The sequence below is a fragment of the Fusarium subglutinans genome, assembly GCF_013396075.1.
Source record: "Fusarium subglutinans strain NRRL 66333 chromosome Unknown NRRL66333_c0000001, whole genome shotgun sequence".
Taxonomy (NCBI): domain Eukaryota; kingdom Fungi; phylum Ascomycota; class Sordariomycetes; order Hypocreales; family Nectriaceae; genus Fusarium; species Fusarium subglutinans.
The window spans coordinates 900,172-917,601 of record NW_023502064.1 but is presented as its reverse complement, the minus strand read 5'-3'; the positions used below and the strand labels follow the sequence as shown (position 1 = coordinate 917,601).

The following is a 17,430-nucleotide window of genomic DNA, read 5'->3' as shown; positions in this document are numbered from 1 at the left end:
CATGGGTATATCAATCGCTCATACACCCCGCTCTTATTCCCGATCCTCACACGAAAGACATCCGTACTGAGAGTTTACCTCTATCCCTTTTCCCCTTTTCGCCACAACACCCAGTTCTTTCAGGCTAGGTTGTTCTCTAAAAGCTCGAAGTGAGCCCAGAGATCATTTATTTGGGAGGGTTGGAGGCAACGAAGGCAACGCCCTTCTCGATGTTCTTCTTGAGGTCAACAAGAGCAGCATCAACGAGCTTCTCCTCGTTGGCATCGAGCTTGCCGAGAGGGTGAATCTTCTCAACACCCTCGGGGCCGAGCTCAACCTTGGAGCTGAAGAACTCGATACCCTGGTCCTTGTAGAGAGGAGACTCGACGAAAGAGGGCTCAATGACACCCTTCTCGCCCTGGACAGCGCGGAGGATGGAGTCAGCCATGCGGGCACCAGCCATAGCCATGGAAAGAGTGGCAGAGCCAGCACCGTCCTTAGCCTTGACAACCTCATCACCACCGAACTGGACACGCTTGACGAGCTCAGCGTTGGAAGAGAGGTCGGGGTGGTTGGACTGGGAGAAGAGAGGGACGATGGTGACACCGGAGTGGCCACCGACAACGGTGATGTTCTCGTCCTTGGGGTCGGTGCCCTTGATCTCGGAAACGAATCGGGAGGCACGGACAACATCGAGGGTGGTGACACCGAAGAGGGTCTTGGGGTTGTAGACACCCTCAGCCTTGAAAACCTCCTTGACGATGGGGACGGTAGAGTTGACGGGGTTGGAGATGATCAGGAGCTTGGCCTTGGGAGCAGCCTGAGCGGCGGCCTTGGCGAGGTCGCGGACGATGGAGGCGTTGGTGTTGAAGAGATCGTCACGGGTCATACCGGGCTTGCGGGGAACACCAGCGGGGATGAGGACAACCTCGGCACCGGAGAGAGCCTCCTTGAGACCGGCAGCGTTGGGCTCGTAGCCCTTGACGGTGGACTTGGTGTTGACGTGGGAGATGTCAGCAGCAACACCTGCATTTCACTTGTTAGCTGGTAGTCCAGATCTGGCGAGGTGGCAACAAAGGCGAATTGAGTTAAAGTGGAACATAGTCAAGATGACCGTTGCTCGATTCTCGTTTATGCCAGTTCGCAATTGTTTTGACCTCGACCGAAAGACTCTGCTGGTGTCGTTACGTACCGGGTCCGCCACGGATATCGTAGAGAGCGAGGTCAGTGACGCGGGGGTTCATCTTGAGGAGAAGAGAGAGTGGCTGGCCAATGCCGCCGGCAGCACCGAGAACGGTGACCTTGGAGAGCTATAGAAGGTATGTCAGCACTTGTTGGAAGCATTGAAACGAGGTCGGCTGCTCTGAAGCTCAAATCTGGTCTCATGATGGCTTCTCAACAGCCGGGCCGGTGTCGGTCGGTGAAGAGGAAAAAAAACCACTAAAGACACAAATCGGTGCGCTCACGAGTGAGGGCATTAACTTACGTCACGGGCGGTGGCCGAGAAAGCACGGCGCTGGATACGAGAAGCGGCGAACATTTTTGCGATTGATTAACTCTTCAATTGGAGAAAAGGGTAAAAAAGGACGGGATGCGGGTGGAAAGAAGAAGAAGTTGGCGATGAGCACTTTAAATACGGGGAGGGAGACCCGGAAGGAGGAGGATGGGGAAGCTCCAGTGCGACACAATTCAAGGCATGATTATGCCCGTTCAGGTTTAGCGTGTCGAGCTGAGGGGCCGGAGCGGAGGAGGCTCGGAATTTCGATTTTTGAGAAGACACGGAAGACAGGATGAGAACGTCTACATGATGAAATACCTGTTGTGATCATCTAGTAAATTTCTCGACTCTTAAAATATGTGAAGGTCATTTTGTATGCGCTCTGAGGAAATTTAGAAGTCTCAAGTTTGTTGCGCTGAAAACCACTTTGTCTAGGTAGGCCATCCGATCACTAGATCTCAAGTGGAATATATGTCAGTAAATCAAGCAACCCGAGACTGCATTAGTTGAGCATCCTGGCTGTCTGGTTGGCTCGCTTCGACATCATTCACTTATCCATTCATCCGGCACTCTAAGAAGCTTCCTTCAACTTACACCGAATTGCTGGACTTATGGATCTTTGCCCTGTTAGTTAACATCCAGCATAAAGCGGATCAATAGCCGTACGCTTGCAGAACCACATGATGGTTCAAACATCAGAATTCCACGGGTACCTCGGAAAGAAAGAAAAGCTGCCATAAAACAATTACACGTGTACAGCATACAACCAAAGGGCCGAGCATGAACACCCTGGCATTCATGACGAAATTATTTCTTCGCTGATTCAGCCAGGTTGACAACTGCCAAAGCCAGTCGAAGTTGACTGAAACGATATTTCTCAAGGCATAGAATGGATCAAAGGTAGATGTCAAAGGAACACACGCTGTTGTTTTGTTCTGCAATGGAAACTCCGTCGATACCTATGGAGGGACTGAAGGGCAAAATGTCGGCGTGTGAGTCAGCAAACAGAACGCTCTTAATCCTTTGGAGGGGCTAAGAAAGTTTGGTGGGGGAGCTTCAAGCTATCTTCTTCAACGACGTCAACATTTCATTTTAACAACTTTCATGCTTCACTCACTAGCGGAAATAAGCCATTCACTTAGCCACATTGAACACTCAGAAAGCTTTGAAGAACACCCTCTCTCACGAGAATAACGAGTCATGTCGATCGCACAGCTGTCACAGCTGTTACCGCTTCCCGACGAGGAGCTTAAGCAGGTCCTCGATTACGCCTCGACTCTCTCCACAGCAGAAGCTGCAGAGCATTTTGGAAACCTCCTAGGAGACTCTCCACAGGCCATCGAGTTTATATCGTCGTTTAACGCCCGACGGCAAACTTCGGCGCCTGGGAGCTCATCGTACTCCAATGCCGCTGCACCGTCTGAACCCGAATCGCAGAATATCGAGGCCGTGCCGAAGACGAAACGGCAACCTAAAAAGAAGAAGGCCAATATTCACACACCGCAAGCAAGACAAGTCAACGACTATGTTGCAACTGCGGGTACAACTTACAGCAAGAAGGATCTGAGCCTTGACTACATCCCTCAGCGCACGAGCGCACCCAGCAGTAACAATGCTTCGCGATCGAACACGCCGAAACCAGACCCCAAGCCTGTCGCAAAGCCTCCACCTAAACAGCATGCCTCAGCTGGTTATCTCATAGGGGAAGGACCGTCGAAACCCAAACCTAAATCTACGCCTGTATCACGAAGTTCTACATCAAAGCCAGGTACAAGCACAAAGATATCTATAGCCGGAGGCATGCCGATGGCGGGAGCTTCGACTGCTATTTCTGATCTCGACGCTGCCATCAGGGCGCTGGAAATATCAACAAATCCTACACTTGAGAATTCCATGTCTAGGAAATGCAACTGTGTCGCTACACGACACCCTCTTCAAGGCGCTGCGCCAAATTGTCTCTCATGCGGCAAAGTGATATGCATGAAGGAAGGTCTCGGGCCTTGCACATTCTGCGGCAGCCCTCTGTTGACACCAGATGATGTCCAAGCCATGGTCCGGGAGCTCAAAGATGAGCGAGGCCGCGAGCGAATGGCAGCTAACCGAGACGCCAATCGCCGTGCTGACGTTGCCAAGACCCCAGCGCCGTTTACTCAACCACGCGGCAACGACGGCGCTTCACTAAGCGACGCTGAAGCCAAGGCTCGTGCGCATCGCGACAAGCTTCTCAACTTTCAAGCACAAAATGCCAGGCGAACGACAGTCCGTGATGAGGCTGCTGACTTTGATGTCGGTGGAGCGCTCACAGGGACAGGCAGCATGTGGGCAACCCCTGAGGAGAGAGCAAGAGAATTGAAGCGTCAACAGAAAGTGCTTCGAGAAATGGAGTGGAACGCGCGGCCAGATTACGAGAAGCGAAAGCAAGTTGTGAGCATTGACGTGGTTGGCGGCAAGGTTGTTCGCAAGATGGCAGCAGTTGAAAGGCCTGTGACTCCTGAGTCCGATGAAGACCCTGCCGACAATGGCGCACTCGGGGAGACATCAGCGAACAAGAACAGTGGAAGAGGCGGCGGAGCCTTCAGCGGCAATCCTCTACTGGGAGCGTTGATCAAGCCTGTGTTTGATGCCAAGGGCAAGGGTGCGGAGGTTGAGGGAAGAGAATCGAGAAAGACGAAGGGATGGCAGAGGGTCCAGCATGATCTGAATAACAACGACGAAGTTATTTTGGATGGAGGCGTTCAAGGGCATGACAGAAGTGATGAGCCAGCTTGTGGATGATTGGGTGACTACCTATGATGGAATTCATTTCTGGGGACGATAGACATTTTCCATCTCATGATAGACGTTTAGTGCAAAGGCTGATCTACCAAAATTACGGTAGGAATTGTAATTGAAATAAGAGGCCTAAATTCTCTGATTTCAAAGAATTCTCCCATCGATGTCATGTCCTAGCTGACAATATTGACTGCCTCATACAATCATGACGCTCTACTATTGCCACGTGATCTCGCGTCATCAACGTCTCTGGCTGGCCCAAGCGTGTCATGGGGTCCCATTGAATGAGGGGGACAGGCGAAGTTGGGGTTACAGGGGTGAGGTCATTGCTGTCGTACTCGTTCGTCTGCATTCAAGCTGAAGTATGATGTCGAAAAATGATTTGCTACAGTGTCATGTGCTGTTCTACTCCAACAATCTTGTCGTGAGTGTTTTGACTGATGCCTACGCGCGTTGCGCAAGCTCATTATTCCATCATTTCTCAAAAGCCCTCCCAAAAACCTTGCAGCGCCACGCGGCTTTTTTGTATTTTCGAGGTGCATGAGTGGGAATGAGGTCTTTAATGGACACCTCAGATCATGGCCCTCTCGTTTTTCTCGTTTTTGCCATCGCACCGTTGGAATACCGCTCCCGTGTCTACAGTATCAACGTATTTCTTCCGTTGTCACATTACCTATTCAAGCACGCGACCCGACTGGCTTGTATCACTGAGGCGATGGGAAAGTCAGTGCTGTAACTTCAGCGGACGAACGCCCTGCAAGTTGCCCGAGGACAACCCTGCAGCCACTAAAGCTTAGTGTATCTTTAGCAGATTTCGGGCCTGGGCTTGGCTTGTCGGGTCCCCACGCAGGCGCACATTTTAAGGTATTTTCTGTGCTCGAGTCAAGTCAAGTCGCGTAGGAGACCGCGTTGAGACCATGCCAAACCACCAACCACCAGTGTAGGCAGGTGTTAAATGGCAGCCTACCTAATTCAGATGACTTACTGCAGCTTATGTCTTTCTTTTGGGCTTTTTTCTGACTTCTCACTTCATCAGTTTCAAAATTCATCTAATCACTGCTTCATGTCGAATAATGGTAAATAAACAAGACAACATTGGATATCGTATCAAATCGTCGAAACCCAATTATTCCCTAGCTCCCTTGGTGGCCCGGATTTCCCGCCGCGTGGTCAGTCTCAGCATCTGTCTAGACCCTAGACCCTTCTCTCTGGGGCCCTCTAACGTGTCCATCGCCCTCCACTTCAGTTGTCGGTCTGCACTCTCCAGCACCTAGGTAGGTAACTAAAAGTGAGGGTTCACTTGTACAGCGGATCGACGTACTAACTAACTACCTAGGCTTACACGTCCCTCCAATTGTGGTCCCTCTTCAGCGACGGGACTTTATCTTCGCCCTAACAACGTTCACAACTCCAAACCCGGAGGCTTCCTATTCCTGTCATGAGTTCAAATCAGCCTCTAGCTGAAATTGCGCTGGATAACAATCGCATTGCGCCTCCTCCCCCGTTCAAGACGGCAGATATCCGACTGGACGCTCCCACTGAGACAGCACCAGCGACGGTTACGGGAGCGCGACAAGGTGGGGATTTCGCGGTACCACCCCAGGCCGACGCGCTCTCGCGAGCCTCCCACTCAAACCCGATTACATCGATAACACCTACGCCTGCCAGCGATATTGCTGTTGATTCAACAGCGGGAACTACAACCGCCCATGCCGTCGTTGTCGCAGCTATCGCCAATATGCAGCGCAAATCTTCTGTCGACCGCGACGATGGCTCTACACAGAGCCATCCTCACTCAAGCACCGATTCGCAAGAGACCACCATGACCACTTCTACAGATCCCGCATTCACACCCCCAGCCAGCGATGCCAGCAACTGCGCACCTGGTCCATCAAGTCAGGACAGTCAGCTGATGCAACTGTCAGAGATTGCTGCTGCTCAGCACAGAATGGCAACGGATCCCACAAATTCACGGAAGCGGATGGCCGACGGAGAGGTTAAAAGCCGGACAGATAGCCAAAGTCCCGTGAAGGGCCATTCAAGAAACCCGAGCGCTGTGAGCAGGACATCGGCAGCAGGTGGCCATATTGGAGAGGTATGTCGAATGCGATCTCCCGAAAACCACGTCTCCGTTCAAAGACGTGATCAATCGCTCGTGAAGCCACGACTAACACGCTTGTTCTAGTTGTCCAACGAGTTAAAGACGCGTCTGTCATATGCCATGATCAAGGTCAACAAGGGTTGGCAGTCAAACTCACTTGAAGAGGTCGAGAATATGGCGTCCCAAGCCGCATCTCCAGTCTCAACCACCTCGACAATACATAACCGACAGGGTTCCTCGGCAAGCCCTCGAATACCCATGAGCAAGCCACCGTCCTCGTCAGCTCCTCTACCACATCCATACGGCTCTACTAGCCAACGTCGAAAATCAAATACACCTCCAAGTTCAGCGTGGAACAAGCCTGCACTTGCGCCCCCAGCACCCATCCGGCCTTCAGTTCCCGTGCCCAACTCCCATGCGAACCCACGCCGCAACTCCCACCCTAATCGAACTCCGAATATGTTGACACATTCTCATTCCGCTTCACCTCACACGCCTGGCCAACCCCCAACTGTGTCACATGGACCCAAATCACGCGTCATGGGCGACCCAGTTCTCATGTCACCGCATCAAAATGTTAGGGAACAAGATGCTATTGAGACTTTGTTGTTCATGAGTAGTCCAGGCAACTCTGCCAATCTGAAGCACGCTTTCTCCCCTACAGGATCCCCAGGACCCAACGTTGGTATGGCTCGACCTCCTCCACGACACGCGTTGCCTTCAGGGCCGAGAAAACCGCTCCCCACGTCACAAAGGCAACCTCAGCAAACGCGAAAAGCCCCTTATGATAAATCACCCATGGCCCCGCCCCCTGGATCGCCAATGGACCTTGATTCACCACAGCAACATTATGCTGCACAGAATAGGGCAGCACCCCGAAGGCGAACCATTGGTAGCCGAAGTCAATTAAGAGGGACGCTCTCGTTGCCAAGCGGTATCGGGCTAGGGAGCGGGAAAACAAGAAAACCACTGAGAGATGAGGATATAGAAAGGATGCTGGACAAGGCGAGCGTGGAGGCAGCCGACAGCTCTGATGATGAGGAAATTTTGATTCCAAGACGGGCTGTCGCAGGAGTCATGCAGTCCTAGGGGGATGATATATGTGTGTGGTCATAATAGGCGCCACTCTTTTGGATTACCTTACCACTCAGGGGTCTATTTTTCAGGTATCTTCATGCCGCGCTTGGACCCCGCGACTTGTCATATTATACCCTTGTGAGAGTCGTGTTAACGAGGGTGTCGTGAGCTGGTCACTGTCGGTGCAGAATGGCATGAGAGGAGTTACGGAGCGGGTGGGCACTTGTGGCCTTGGAATATTATACTGGTCTGTGTTTGTCTACGGATCAGCCTGTTTAACTACGGTATGGTGCATCTGACCAAGGTTGGATATTCATTTGTGTATAATGGGATGGCAGAGCTTCTTGCATGAAGGCATGAGATGAATCATGTGTCCCGCGATGTTAGGAACATCGCCATGAGAAAACAGGCGTTCGAGGCAATTGGTTTCATATATATAGGGCCGTGGCATTTGTCAATACCGCATTGCATCCATGGTCCAACTCACTTCACTTCACTGAAGACTTTACCAGGGTCATGGATACATGCACAACGTATACCGATATTGGTCACTTGAATTGGGCCGAGTCACAACAGACTGGTCAAAAGAGAACGTGGTTTATTTTGATCTCAAGTGTGCGCAGTCGCGCTTGTGGTCGAAAGCCATTTGGGTTTCACCTGGATAACCCTAGCCAGATTTACACTCTGATATTGCATATAACGCCTGCCCAAGAACGCCTAACGAAGATTTCCACCCAGTCATATGTCACATCTCATACTTGGTTTTTGTACGCTGGGAACAGAGCCATCACCAAACCCTGCCAGCCTGTGCTGGTCTGATATACTCGGTGATGCTCACAGCAACTGAGCTTGCTGGCCTGGAAGAGTCATATGCACTGCCAGGCAAGCCTAGATAACTACTCTGCGTGCGCCCCGGTCGACCCATGAGGAAATCTGTGCCGCTGGTCCTTCGATTAGCAGCCGTTGCTCTGTGCTCGAGCTCAGCCCACGCAGCAGCAGACCTTCGTCGTCGGGCATCGGAGCCAGTTGCAGCGTCGGTCAAGAAAAGAGTATAGTCGTTGGCGCTCTCACTGCTTGATTCGCTCGAGAGAGCGAGACTACGTCTGGCAGTCAGGGCATCAAGGGCTCGTTCCCGATGGTCCACGTCGAGATCATCATCTGTGCCGAAGCTCCTGGTAATCCTGTTGGTGCGAAAGTTGTACGAGCAGAGGGTTGTTTCATCTGCCTCTGCCATCATGGTGAGGCGGTTGGAAGCTGTCTTTGAGAAGTCGCTTGCGGCGTGTCGGGGAACATAAGCGCCCCCATAGGCGGGATATGTGGGCGATTGGGGCGACGAGTCATCATCATCGAATTGGTTGGCAGCTGAGGTAGACCAGAAGCGAGAGGCTCGTCTAGAAAAGCGAGATTGTGTGGGTGGCTGAATCTATGAACATATGTGTGAGAAAGAAGCCTTGAAAGGGGAACTGGGGGCTTATTACCTCTTGAGGAATCACTTGGACGGTGTCATCATCTTCACTGTCATCATACAAGCGCACAGAGTTGGCACGTCGTCTGGAACTAAGAGAAAGCCGGCGAGAAATGATAGAAAAGAATGATCTCTTGGGCGATTGATTGTTCGGGAGAGACTTGGATCGTTGAGTTCGTCGAGACTTCATCATGGCGATGAGTGATTGATGTTGAAGAAAAGGAGTGTGATGTGGTAATAATATAAGTTGAAAAAGAGAAAGAAAAATGAAAGAATGTTAAACGTGATGTGTATCAGAGTGAGACACTATCAACCGCGCTCCCTCTTCTCTTCTTCCTTCTTGAGAACGGGTTGGGCAAGGCTCAAGTTTATATCCACAAAGCCCCTGTATTGTCCCATATTCTACAAAGTACATACGCAACCCTCCCCCCCATTTCAATAGTTGGTTTGAGAGGATATAAGCTTTAGGCTAGACTCTTTGGATGGGGGATGTGCTACGGCTTCGACCGACGCCATGGCCTGTTCTAGGGCGGCATGTTTGTTCGTGCCTGGTTTAGAGTTAAGGGTTTTATTAGGCGCTTTGAAGTGCCTATATTGTTTCTAATTATGAGGTGGTGTTAAGCAGATGATTTTGTGTTACGTGCAGCGGTTCTATTGGTGCCATGATTCGATGCAGGGCTGCTGATTGTTTCGGATACAGAAATGTCAGGCGTCTTTGGTTTGTTGGTTCGCTTAGACTCTGAGACTTCTGAGACATGTGTGACGCCTCATCCCGACGATCTGGAAGCAAGGGTATTGATTGAAACAGTCTCTGCCGTCTCGTCGCTTGTGTGACGATAATGCAAATTATTCAGCACGAACCGCTAAACGCTGTATTCAATGCCTTTATTTCGGCGACAATTCTCCTTAGTTCTTCTAGCCCCAAGCCTCCAAAGAAAAGAATACTCATCGGACATAGAAAAGAGGCCCGTGGAGAACTTATTCAGTGTGGATATCGAGGTTGACGCCGCATGGTCGAATGCGGAAGTGAAGTACTGACGCTTCTGGTGTGGAGGCGATTTGGGGACTGAAAGGGGAATAATGCGGTTCAAGAGAATGTGTTTGAGGAGACTATCAAGCTTTTTGATGGACTGGCCAATATCTATCTTTCCGAAATATCGGTAAACGTTCCATTCTGGAAAGTAAGTTGGCCGTTGTGATAATAATACTCAAACTGCCATTATCCATCTATACTCTCCTCTGCGAGTCTCTTCTCTTTTAGGAACCAATAGTCAACTGACTCAAATACTCCCTTACAGAGGCGTTTCACATAAGCCCATTCCCTATAAGCTTACCAGTAAGGCTGTATCCAGCGGCGTCAACGAGAAGACGTGCTGTCACTGCCGATCATATGACCTGTGCCTGGCGTTTAATTACCGGTATGGTGTTTTACGCTAGGAGACCGGCTCACCCGTCCCTCATTCCATGCATCTTTGGTGGTCTGCTATCGCCAAGTCGAGACTTTGTAACTTGCACTACTGGAGTTTATGGACTGTGGCTTAGGAAATGGATGCAGGAACAGAAACTCTAACTGTTCCAAATTGCAACTAGGGACTAAATTATGGAAGTTGTTCTTCCGTTGCCTCTGATGTGTCAAAGTGAAGCAATGCCGGTGTTGATACTGTCGTAGATTCGTGATGATCCACTGATCTTCATCACAACCGAGTAAAGTGATTCTAGGATACAATATGTACAGTTGTGTATTTTGACACTTGCCATACTACCTTTCTAGAGGCCGTCCTCTATGTAAGAGTACAGTTTGACTCGATCTCCCGTTCGTCTGTCTGTAGGTTATTTGTTATGTCTGAGACAAGCACTCTTACTACTATCTACATTCCATCCAAGGCACACTATCTTTGGCACCCTCACTGACGGTATAAGTCTAGACGTTGGCGCGCCGGAGCTTGAATTACCTATTCCAGCGATGATTATGCCCGTGAGGAATGCGTCAGTCATTACCGCCACACGTTTCGCGGAAAGCCAGCAGCCTCCGCGGTAATGAGCCATCTCTTCTAGATTTATTCCATAGTCCTTCTAGAACTTTGGTAGAAGGATGGTTGTTCTATCAAGCTCCGACATATCGAATACGATAGAGCCCATACATGTACTGCCACTCCCCGCTCAGAAGATTACTGCTCGTATTGTGAACGTCATTCAAAACATTGCTACGGAGGACTTTTGTTCACAGGTTCAAAGGTAGTATAATAGCCATGGGTCTCTGCAATTTTGTATATTTCGTACTCAAGAAAATCCATCGCAAAACCCAGAAACCCACTGCACTTCTGGTTTTGACCTGTCCATCCGCATGGCGTTGTGGCGTTGAAGCTTGCACTAACCAGCGACTATACTCTTTTATATCTCGGTCATAAATCGTAATCAGGCAAGAAGAACAATAACTCCCCTATAACTCAACTCCAATGTCTTGCTGATATCGGCCGGCCCCGGACGCCCACTGCACGTCCGGCCGGATCTCATGTGTGAAAGGAATGATGAATCCAAATACTAACATAGTAAGCAAGTTGAAGATATTCCAGCTCAGACCTCAACAGAAACGGGAACAGACACAATCTCGCAGGTGTCATTACATGGCATCTGCAACTTGGCGAGAGCGCTGTAGCCACCACGGATGCACTCTGCCTCAACGCCCTTAGCACGAAGGACACTGTTGGCAACACGAGAGCTGTCGCCATCGTAGCACAGTGTCAAGACCCTCTTCCCTCGAAGAATAGACATGAGAGCCTCGGCGCTAGCATTTCGGTTTCCGGCCTTGTCCTTGACGTTGAAAAGGCTCTCAAGCTCTAGCCAGAGCTCCTCAAGCATGGCGCAGTCATCGGCAGGATTGGCGAATGGACTGCCACTACTGGGTCCATTTCGAAGTGCATCAAGGGGCATGTTGACGGAGTTGGGGAGATGGAAAGCATCGTAGTCCGAGGAGCACCGGAAATCGAGAATCTGAGTATTGACTGAAGGAGTCAAAGCCTTGTCGATTTGGTCTGCGAGTGACAAAACGGTGTCATGAGTACCCAGAGGGTGAATGGTGAAGTAGTTAGACAAGGCAATCAAAGAGTCGAGCTCCCAAGCATCGTCGTATCGGTAAAGATCAACGTTCCTCAAACGCTGAGTTGAGTTTGTTAGCCTAATCCTTCCCGGACTGAAACAATTTGACGTACCTCATTGCGAAGGGGACTAAACTTCTCAGGGCCCAAATTCTGGAAATACTCATTCAAGTATTGGAAGGGTAGATCGCAACACATAAAAACACAGTGGATCTCGCCATCAGGGCCAGCGAGATTTGATAGTGTACCCTCTTGCTTGTGTTTCTCAATACGTTGGAACAATCCCTTCAAAGTGAAGCCCGATGAGGGGCCACAGACAATGCCCTGTCGAGTGAGGTCCAATGAAAGGGAGTATGAGTCTGGAGCACCAACCTCCTCGAGAGCATCGTGGGATGTGAGGTACGGGAACTCAACCTCACTCATTAACGAATATTCTCGAGGACCAGGGACACGTTCGCCAGCGTTGGTGCATACGCTATAAACATCAGTTCTCATTCTTGTCAGTGTAGAGCAGTGTACTTACGCAATTCTGTACACAGAAGGCTTGGCTTGCTTGAAATAGGTACCTAGTCCTGTCATAGTGCCTGTACCGGTGTTAATCAACATACTGCCTTAAGATAACATGAGCCTTACCAGCTGTGCCCATCGACGCGGCAATCACATTGATCTCGGGGAGCTGACGGTGAATCTGAGGGCCAGTCCATCGAACATGAGCTTTCCAATTCTGCAAGCTGTTAGTTCTAGGTTTTTGTACTGCAAATTACAGAAAAAAGCTTACATCGTCATTGATGTATTGGTTTGGACTGTACACAGACTCGGACTCTGCGTCCTTTCGAGCTGCAGCCCGAATACCACCTCGCTCATCAACAGGTGTAGGCTGAGCAGGTCCACCAAATAGAGTACTTCTCATTTGTTAGTAATTTTCTCAAAGGCCAAATTCTCTGGTTTGCTTACACGTTGAGGCCAAAGAACTGCATCATGCGCAACTTCGTCTCACTTGTCTTGTTGCTGAGATAAGCATGGACGTCGTCTATGCCGTGAAAAGCGCGAGCAACCATGGCCATTGAGATGACAGTCGAACCCGAGCTGCTCTCGACGATTGTCTTTGTCTTGCCAGGCTCCACGCCCTTTTCTAATAAGTTCATAGCTGCGGGCATCAGCTACATACTCTGTGGTTTTGTGTCAGATTGAAGTACAAACCTGGCATCACCTTAACATTCGTTGCAGGGTGCATGGTCATCATCTTAGCATAGATTCGGACACCATCTTGACGGTAGGGGTTGAGGCTATCAGGGATTTCAACAAGGGGCAAAGGTGGTGATTGTTCAGGATCGAAATAGTTGCGAACCGACTCAAGGCCCTTGAAAACATTCAGATGTTCAGAAGCAGTCATGTTGGGAGGTCACGTATGGTCTGCAAGGATCAATAGTAACAAATAAACACTGTGAATATGAAGAGGACACTCAAAGTCTGTTGTTGTAAGACACAGAAACAGACAGGCAGATTGGTTGATGGAGAAAGAAAAGAGAAAAGTTGGATCGAGAATCCGAGCATAGGCCCAGGTTTTTAAGCATACAGAGCTCTCGAAACGAGCTGCTGAAGTAAAACCCTGCTGGTCTTGCACCCACGCTTCTCTGGGTCTAACAGCGGAGATGTCACATCCACAACTGAATTCTGGGTGACCTGAATGCTCGAGCAACTCCGGGGAGAGTGTGCACGATAGACCGACGTCCATCTTCATTGGCGTGAAGTCGTGGGTAACAGTTAATCCCACGCACGCAGCGTGTAAGCTCAAATAAAACGGCTGGGTTAAGGTGCATAAGAATTGCGGTATGTAGTTTCTTTGACCAATTGTAAACCCCACGATGAAGCCACCAGGGACCCGAGACCAGGATGAAGACACTTGTTGACCAATACAGTGAGAGAAGTCTCGATGAGAATCACTAGCGTCTTCGGGTCGTCGTCACTTTCTTCGGACCATCGGCTGTGGAGCTTGAAAGGCCAAAGAATCCTGCAACATGGTGGATATTGGTTGGTGGACTTGACTGCGCACAAATGGGTCTGAGGTGACTCGGGAACGATGAATTGCACCCTTTGACAGCAAGAGAACAAATCACAGCGTCTTGAGCATCATCACTCGAAGCTAGCGGCGGATGGGGGCGAACAAGGCGGAGTTGATTGAGCGTTCTGAGTCTTGGCCCTCCTCGACCTGTCAGGACAGTTGAAGTCTCTGGGCTGAGGTCAAAGCGGATAGTTGAGCCGGCCCCTACAGGTGCAGTAGTCTCTATTCATCATGGTCGATCAAGACTGGGAGACTTCGGAGTTTGCAAAACTATTAAGCCCGAGGTCATGAGGTATTTTATGGAACATTGAGTTGTAAATAAAAATGCATATGCGAGTTTCTGCACAACCTCCTCGGCTTCTGTGGATAATAAGACATCATAGTTAACAAGCAGAGCGTGACGTTGTGTAGCGGGGAGTTCATCGGTCCATCTGGATTTTTTGAGGCTCGATGGTACTCCCCGCTGGCGAGGTGCCACCACGCCTAAAAACACCAGCGACTATCGTCAGGTGATCAGACACGTGCAATCCACTACCAGGAGTGGAGTCAAAACAAGCGTGGTGGAGCCGATACCGGAAGCCGTTAGCATCAACTCTGTCTGTTGTAAAGACCCATTTCATGGCATCATACTCCAGACTATTAACCCAACAACCTCTAAAATGAAGCTATAACTGGACAAACAAGTTGCCTACACGACTCAGCTACAAACTCTCTTTCCTTCGCTTAGCAAATTTTCTGCTTTCAAATTCTCAATATGCGATCTAATTGCCTTGTTTGGAGTTCAAAGCTCCATATTGTGATGTGCAAGCAACACGAGAAAACGCCTCCCTTCATTATAAACCCGCTTTAATGTGATGAAATGAAGTTTCAGATCCGCCATTTTTAGTTGTTGGACCCCGTTAATATGACGGCATTGCAGCGATCCCCCTAAGGCAGTGGAGTTGTTCGTAACATACATATTATAGACAATGCCGCGTCGTTTCACAGATCATGTTGTGTTTGTTTCGTCGATCGGAAGGAAGGGTTCTCGCATACAGCTGTTACTGAGAACTTGGAAGAAGGGACATCAATCACTTCATTCGACAGACGGCACCTCCCGTCTTTGCACCTAAACGGTAATCTTCTGATCAACTTTTTCAAAACATTACAAGATTTAGTTCTTGCTTTAATACTTTTCTCACACACTGGTTGTGTTAAGCAGGACCATGGTTCCTATGATATTCTTTACAGCCTTGGCCCTGGCTGGTTTCAGTACAGCCAAATTTGTCAAAGTCGAAGACACCTCTGTCCTTCCAGTCGGATGGGAAAAGATCGACCAGGCTGTCGATCCTAGCCATACGTTCCGGCTCTCTATCGCTTTGCGACAGCCCGATATCGACAACCTGAAGACGAGCCTACGAAGACGGGATTCTACATATGGGAAATACACACAGAACCACCTCACTCAAAAAGAGGCACTCGCCCTCCGAGATCCGGATCAAAAAGATGTCGGCCAGGTACTGGGATGGCTGAAGAGTAAAGGAGTCGCAGCAAAGGCAACCCCGGACAAGGATTGGATTCATGTCAAGACAACTGTCAAAGCTGCTGAAGATCTCCTCGATGCCAAGATTGGCTTTTACAAGTTTGAGGACCAAACGCCTGTTCTTCGGACAAAACGATACTCGGTACCTGAGTCTGTTGCCGATGCCGTCAACTTCATTCACCCGATTGCCAACTTCATGCGACCCAAAAAGGAACTCACCACTCCCGATCCAGCTCTGACACCAAGCATGCTTGAAACCATACAGCTCGAGAAGCGTGCCACTCCTTGCAGTCGGGCTGTTACCCCCGACTGTCTCCGTGAGCAATACAACATCAGCTACCCTGCTTATAATGGTAGCTCCCAAATTCGCTTCGGTATTGCTGGTTTTCTGGAGGAGAATGCCAACTACGAAGACAGCAACGACTTTCTCCGAATCTATGCAAAGCCTCTTTACGAAGCCCGTTACAACTTCTCGGTCCAGTTGATCAACGGTGCTAACAACTCGCAAGAACTTTTCGATTCAGGAAACGAGGCGGCTCTTGATGTTCAATACGGCATGGCTCTCGGGTATCCGACCAACATCACTTACTATCTTGCCGATGGTCGTGGGCCTACCTTGGACGACGATGGTGAAGAACTGCCCGAGGAGTACAACGACAATGAACCCTATCTCGAATTCCTCGATTACCTTCTTGACCTCTCCGATGACGAGATCCCTCATGTCCTCTCCATTTCTTATGGCGATAACGAAGTCTCAGTTCCCCGCAAGTACGCCGAGCGTGTTTGCTCATTGTTCGGTCTTCTAACAGCACGTGGTACAACCATCGTGGCAGGTTCTGGTGATGGAGGTGCAAAGGGAGCAAGCAACTCAACCTGTCGAACCAATGACGGTAGCGACAAGGACGTTACCATGTCTGTATTCCCCGCAACTTGTCCATGGGTCACAAGCGTTGGCGGCGTCACTTCTGGGGTAGAACCGTTTGAAGGTGCCGAATTCAGTGGAGGTGGTTTCTCTCAATACTTCCCTCGTGAGAAGTGGCAGGAGTCCTCCATCAAGAGCTATCTTAAGGCCATTGATGGCCATCTCGACGGCCATTATAATGCCAGCAACCGAGGAGTACCTGATATTTCGATTTCGGCCACCAGTTTCATCACTCGTGTGAAAGGACAGGCAGTTGGTCTTAGAGGCACCAGCGCAAGTGCGCCTGTCGTCGCAGCTATGCTTGCGCTCGTCAACGACGCACGTGTCCGAAAGGGCAAAGAAGTGTTGGGCTGGCTTAATGAGGTCCTATATTCGGAGGAAGTGCAAGCAGCTCTTCAGGATGTTACCAAAGGAGAGAGCCGATCATGCGATTTCAGTAAGGGTGGCAGCCCAGGAGGCTGGCCGGCAGCAAAGGGATGGGATGCGATCACCGGCCTGGGGGTTCCATCTGACTTCCAGAAGCTATTTGACGTATTGGTCGATATCTAAAGGGAGATCAATCGTCCGTTTTCGATTCTAAATAGTGTATTTATCAATAAAATTAATAGTTCAGTTTAGGTAAAAGTCGGGTGCTTGCACCGGGTGCTTTGATTGATATTGTCGCGTGTTTTGAGAGGCTCAATGTCAATCAAGTCAACCATCCAATATTTGGGTCAGTGGAACCACTGCCGTGTGATGGGCAGTTCAGCGGTCTAGCGGCATTCCCGCGGGCGTCTACCGTCAGCAGTTCCCTAGCCCGGGCCCTTAAACTAAAGACCCATCGATAGTAGGTCTCAGCCCAGCCTTCTGGAAGAGCGCGTCACAATTAACAGGGACTTGGTCACAAAGTCCTGGGCTCGCGTTCTGACAATTTTCTGGATGTTATTTCTCTATTATT

The 17,430-nt window shown here is 49.9% G+C and overlaps 6 protein-coding genes across 6 annotated transcripts; 3 read left to right on the top strand and 3 right to left on the bottom strand.

The window, feature by feature from the left end:
* Positions 1 to 166: 166 nt before the first annotated feature.
* Positions 167 to 1,519, bottom strand: FSUBG_284 (malate dehydrogenase mitochondrial; the record flags this gene model as incomplete). The annotated part of the gene is made up of 3 exons (XM_036680656.1): positions 167 to 1,005; positions 1,172 to 1,289; positions 1,466 to 1,519. 3 exons carry the CDS (start codon positions 1,517 to 1,519, stop codon positions 167 to 169), a joined length of 1,011 nt encoding a protein of 336 aa, XP_036544422.1.
* Positions 1,520 to 2,677: 1,158 nt separating this feature from the next.
* Positions 2,678 to 4,252, top strand: FSUBG_283 (C2HC5 ainc finger transcription factor; the record flags this gene model as incomplete). Its single annotated transcript, XM_036680645.1, has 1 exon — positions 2,678 to 4,252. One exon carries the CDS (start codon positions 2,678 to 2,680, stop codon positions 4,250 to 4,252), a length of 1,575 nt encoding a protein of 524 aa, XP_036544421.1.
* Positions 4,253 to 5,687: 1,435 nt separating this feature from the next.
* FSUBG_282 (uncharacterized protein) lies at positions 5,688 to 7,439 on the top strand (the record flags this gene model as incomplete). The annotated part of the gene is made up of 2 exons (XM_036680634.1): positions 5,688 to 6,344; positions 6,435 to 7,439. The coding sequence occupies 2 exons, from the start codon at positions 5,688 to 5,690 to the stop codon at positions 7,437 to 7,439; spliced, it is 1,662 nt and encodes a 553-aa protein (XP_036544420.1).
* Positions 7,440 to 8,214: 775 nt separating this feature from the next.
* FSUBG_281 (uncharacterized protein) lies at positions 8,215 to 9,085 on the bottom strand (the record flags this gene model as incomplete). Its single annotated transcript, XM_036680623.1, has 2 exons — positions 8,215 to 8,850; positions 8,906 to 9,085. 2 exons carry the CDS (start codon positions 9,083 to 9,085, stop codon positions 8,215 to 8,217), a joined length of 816 nt encoding a protein of 271 aa, XP_036544419.1.
* Positions 9,086 to 11,466: 2,381 nt separating this feature from the next.
* Positions 11,467 to 13,380, bottom strand: FSUBG_280 (cysteine synthase A; the record flags this gene model as incomplete). Its single annotated transcript, XM_036680612.1, has 7 exons — positions 11,467 to 12,048; positions 12,102 to 12,462; positions 12,511 to 12,571; positions 12,621 to 12,711; positions 12,766 to 12,889; positions 12,942 to 13,119; positions 13,188 to 13,380. 7 exons carry the CDS (start codon positions 13,378 to 13,380, stop codon positions 11,467 to 11,469), a joined length of 1,590 nt encoding a protein of 529 aa, XP_036544418.1.
* Positions 13,381 to 15,254: 1,874 nt separating this feature from the next.
* On the top strand, positions 15,255 to 17,042 carry FSUBG_279 (tripeptidyl-peptidase sed2; the record flags this gene model as incomplete). The annotated part of the gene is made up of 1 exon (XM_036680600.1): positions 15,255 to 17,042. The coding sequence occupies one exon, from the start codon at positions 15,255 to 15,257 to the stop codon at positions 17,040 to 17,042; it is 1,788 nt and encodes a 595-aa protein (XP_036544417.1).
* Between the last annotated feature and the right edge of the window lie 388 nt (positions 17,043 to 17,430).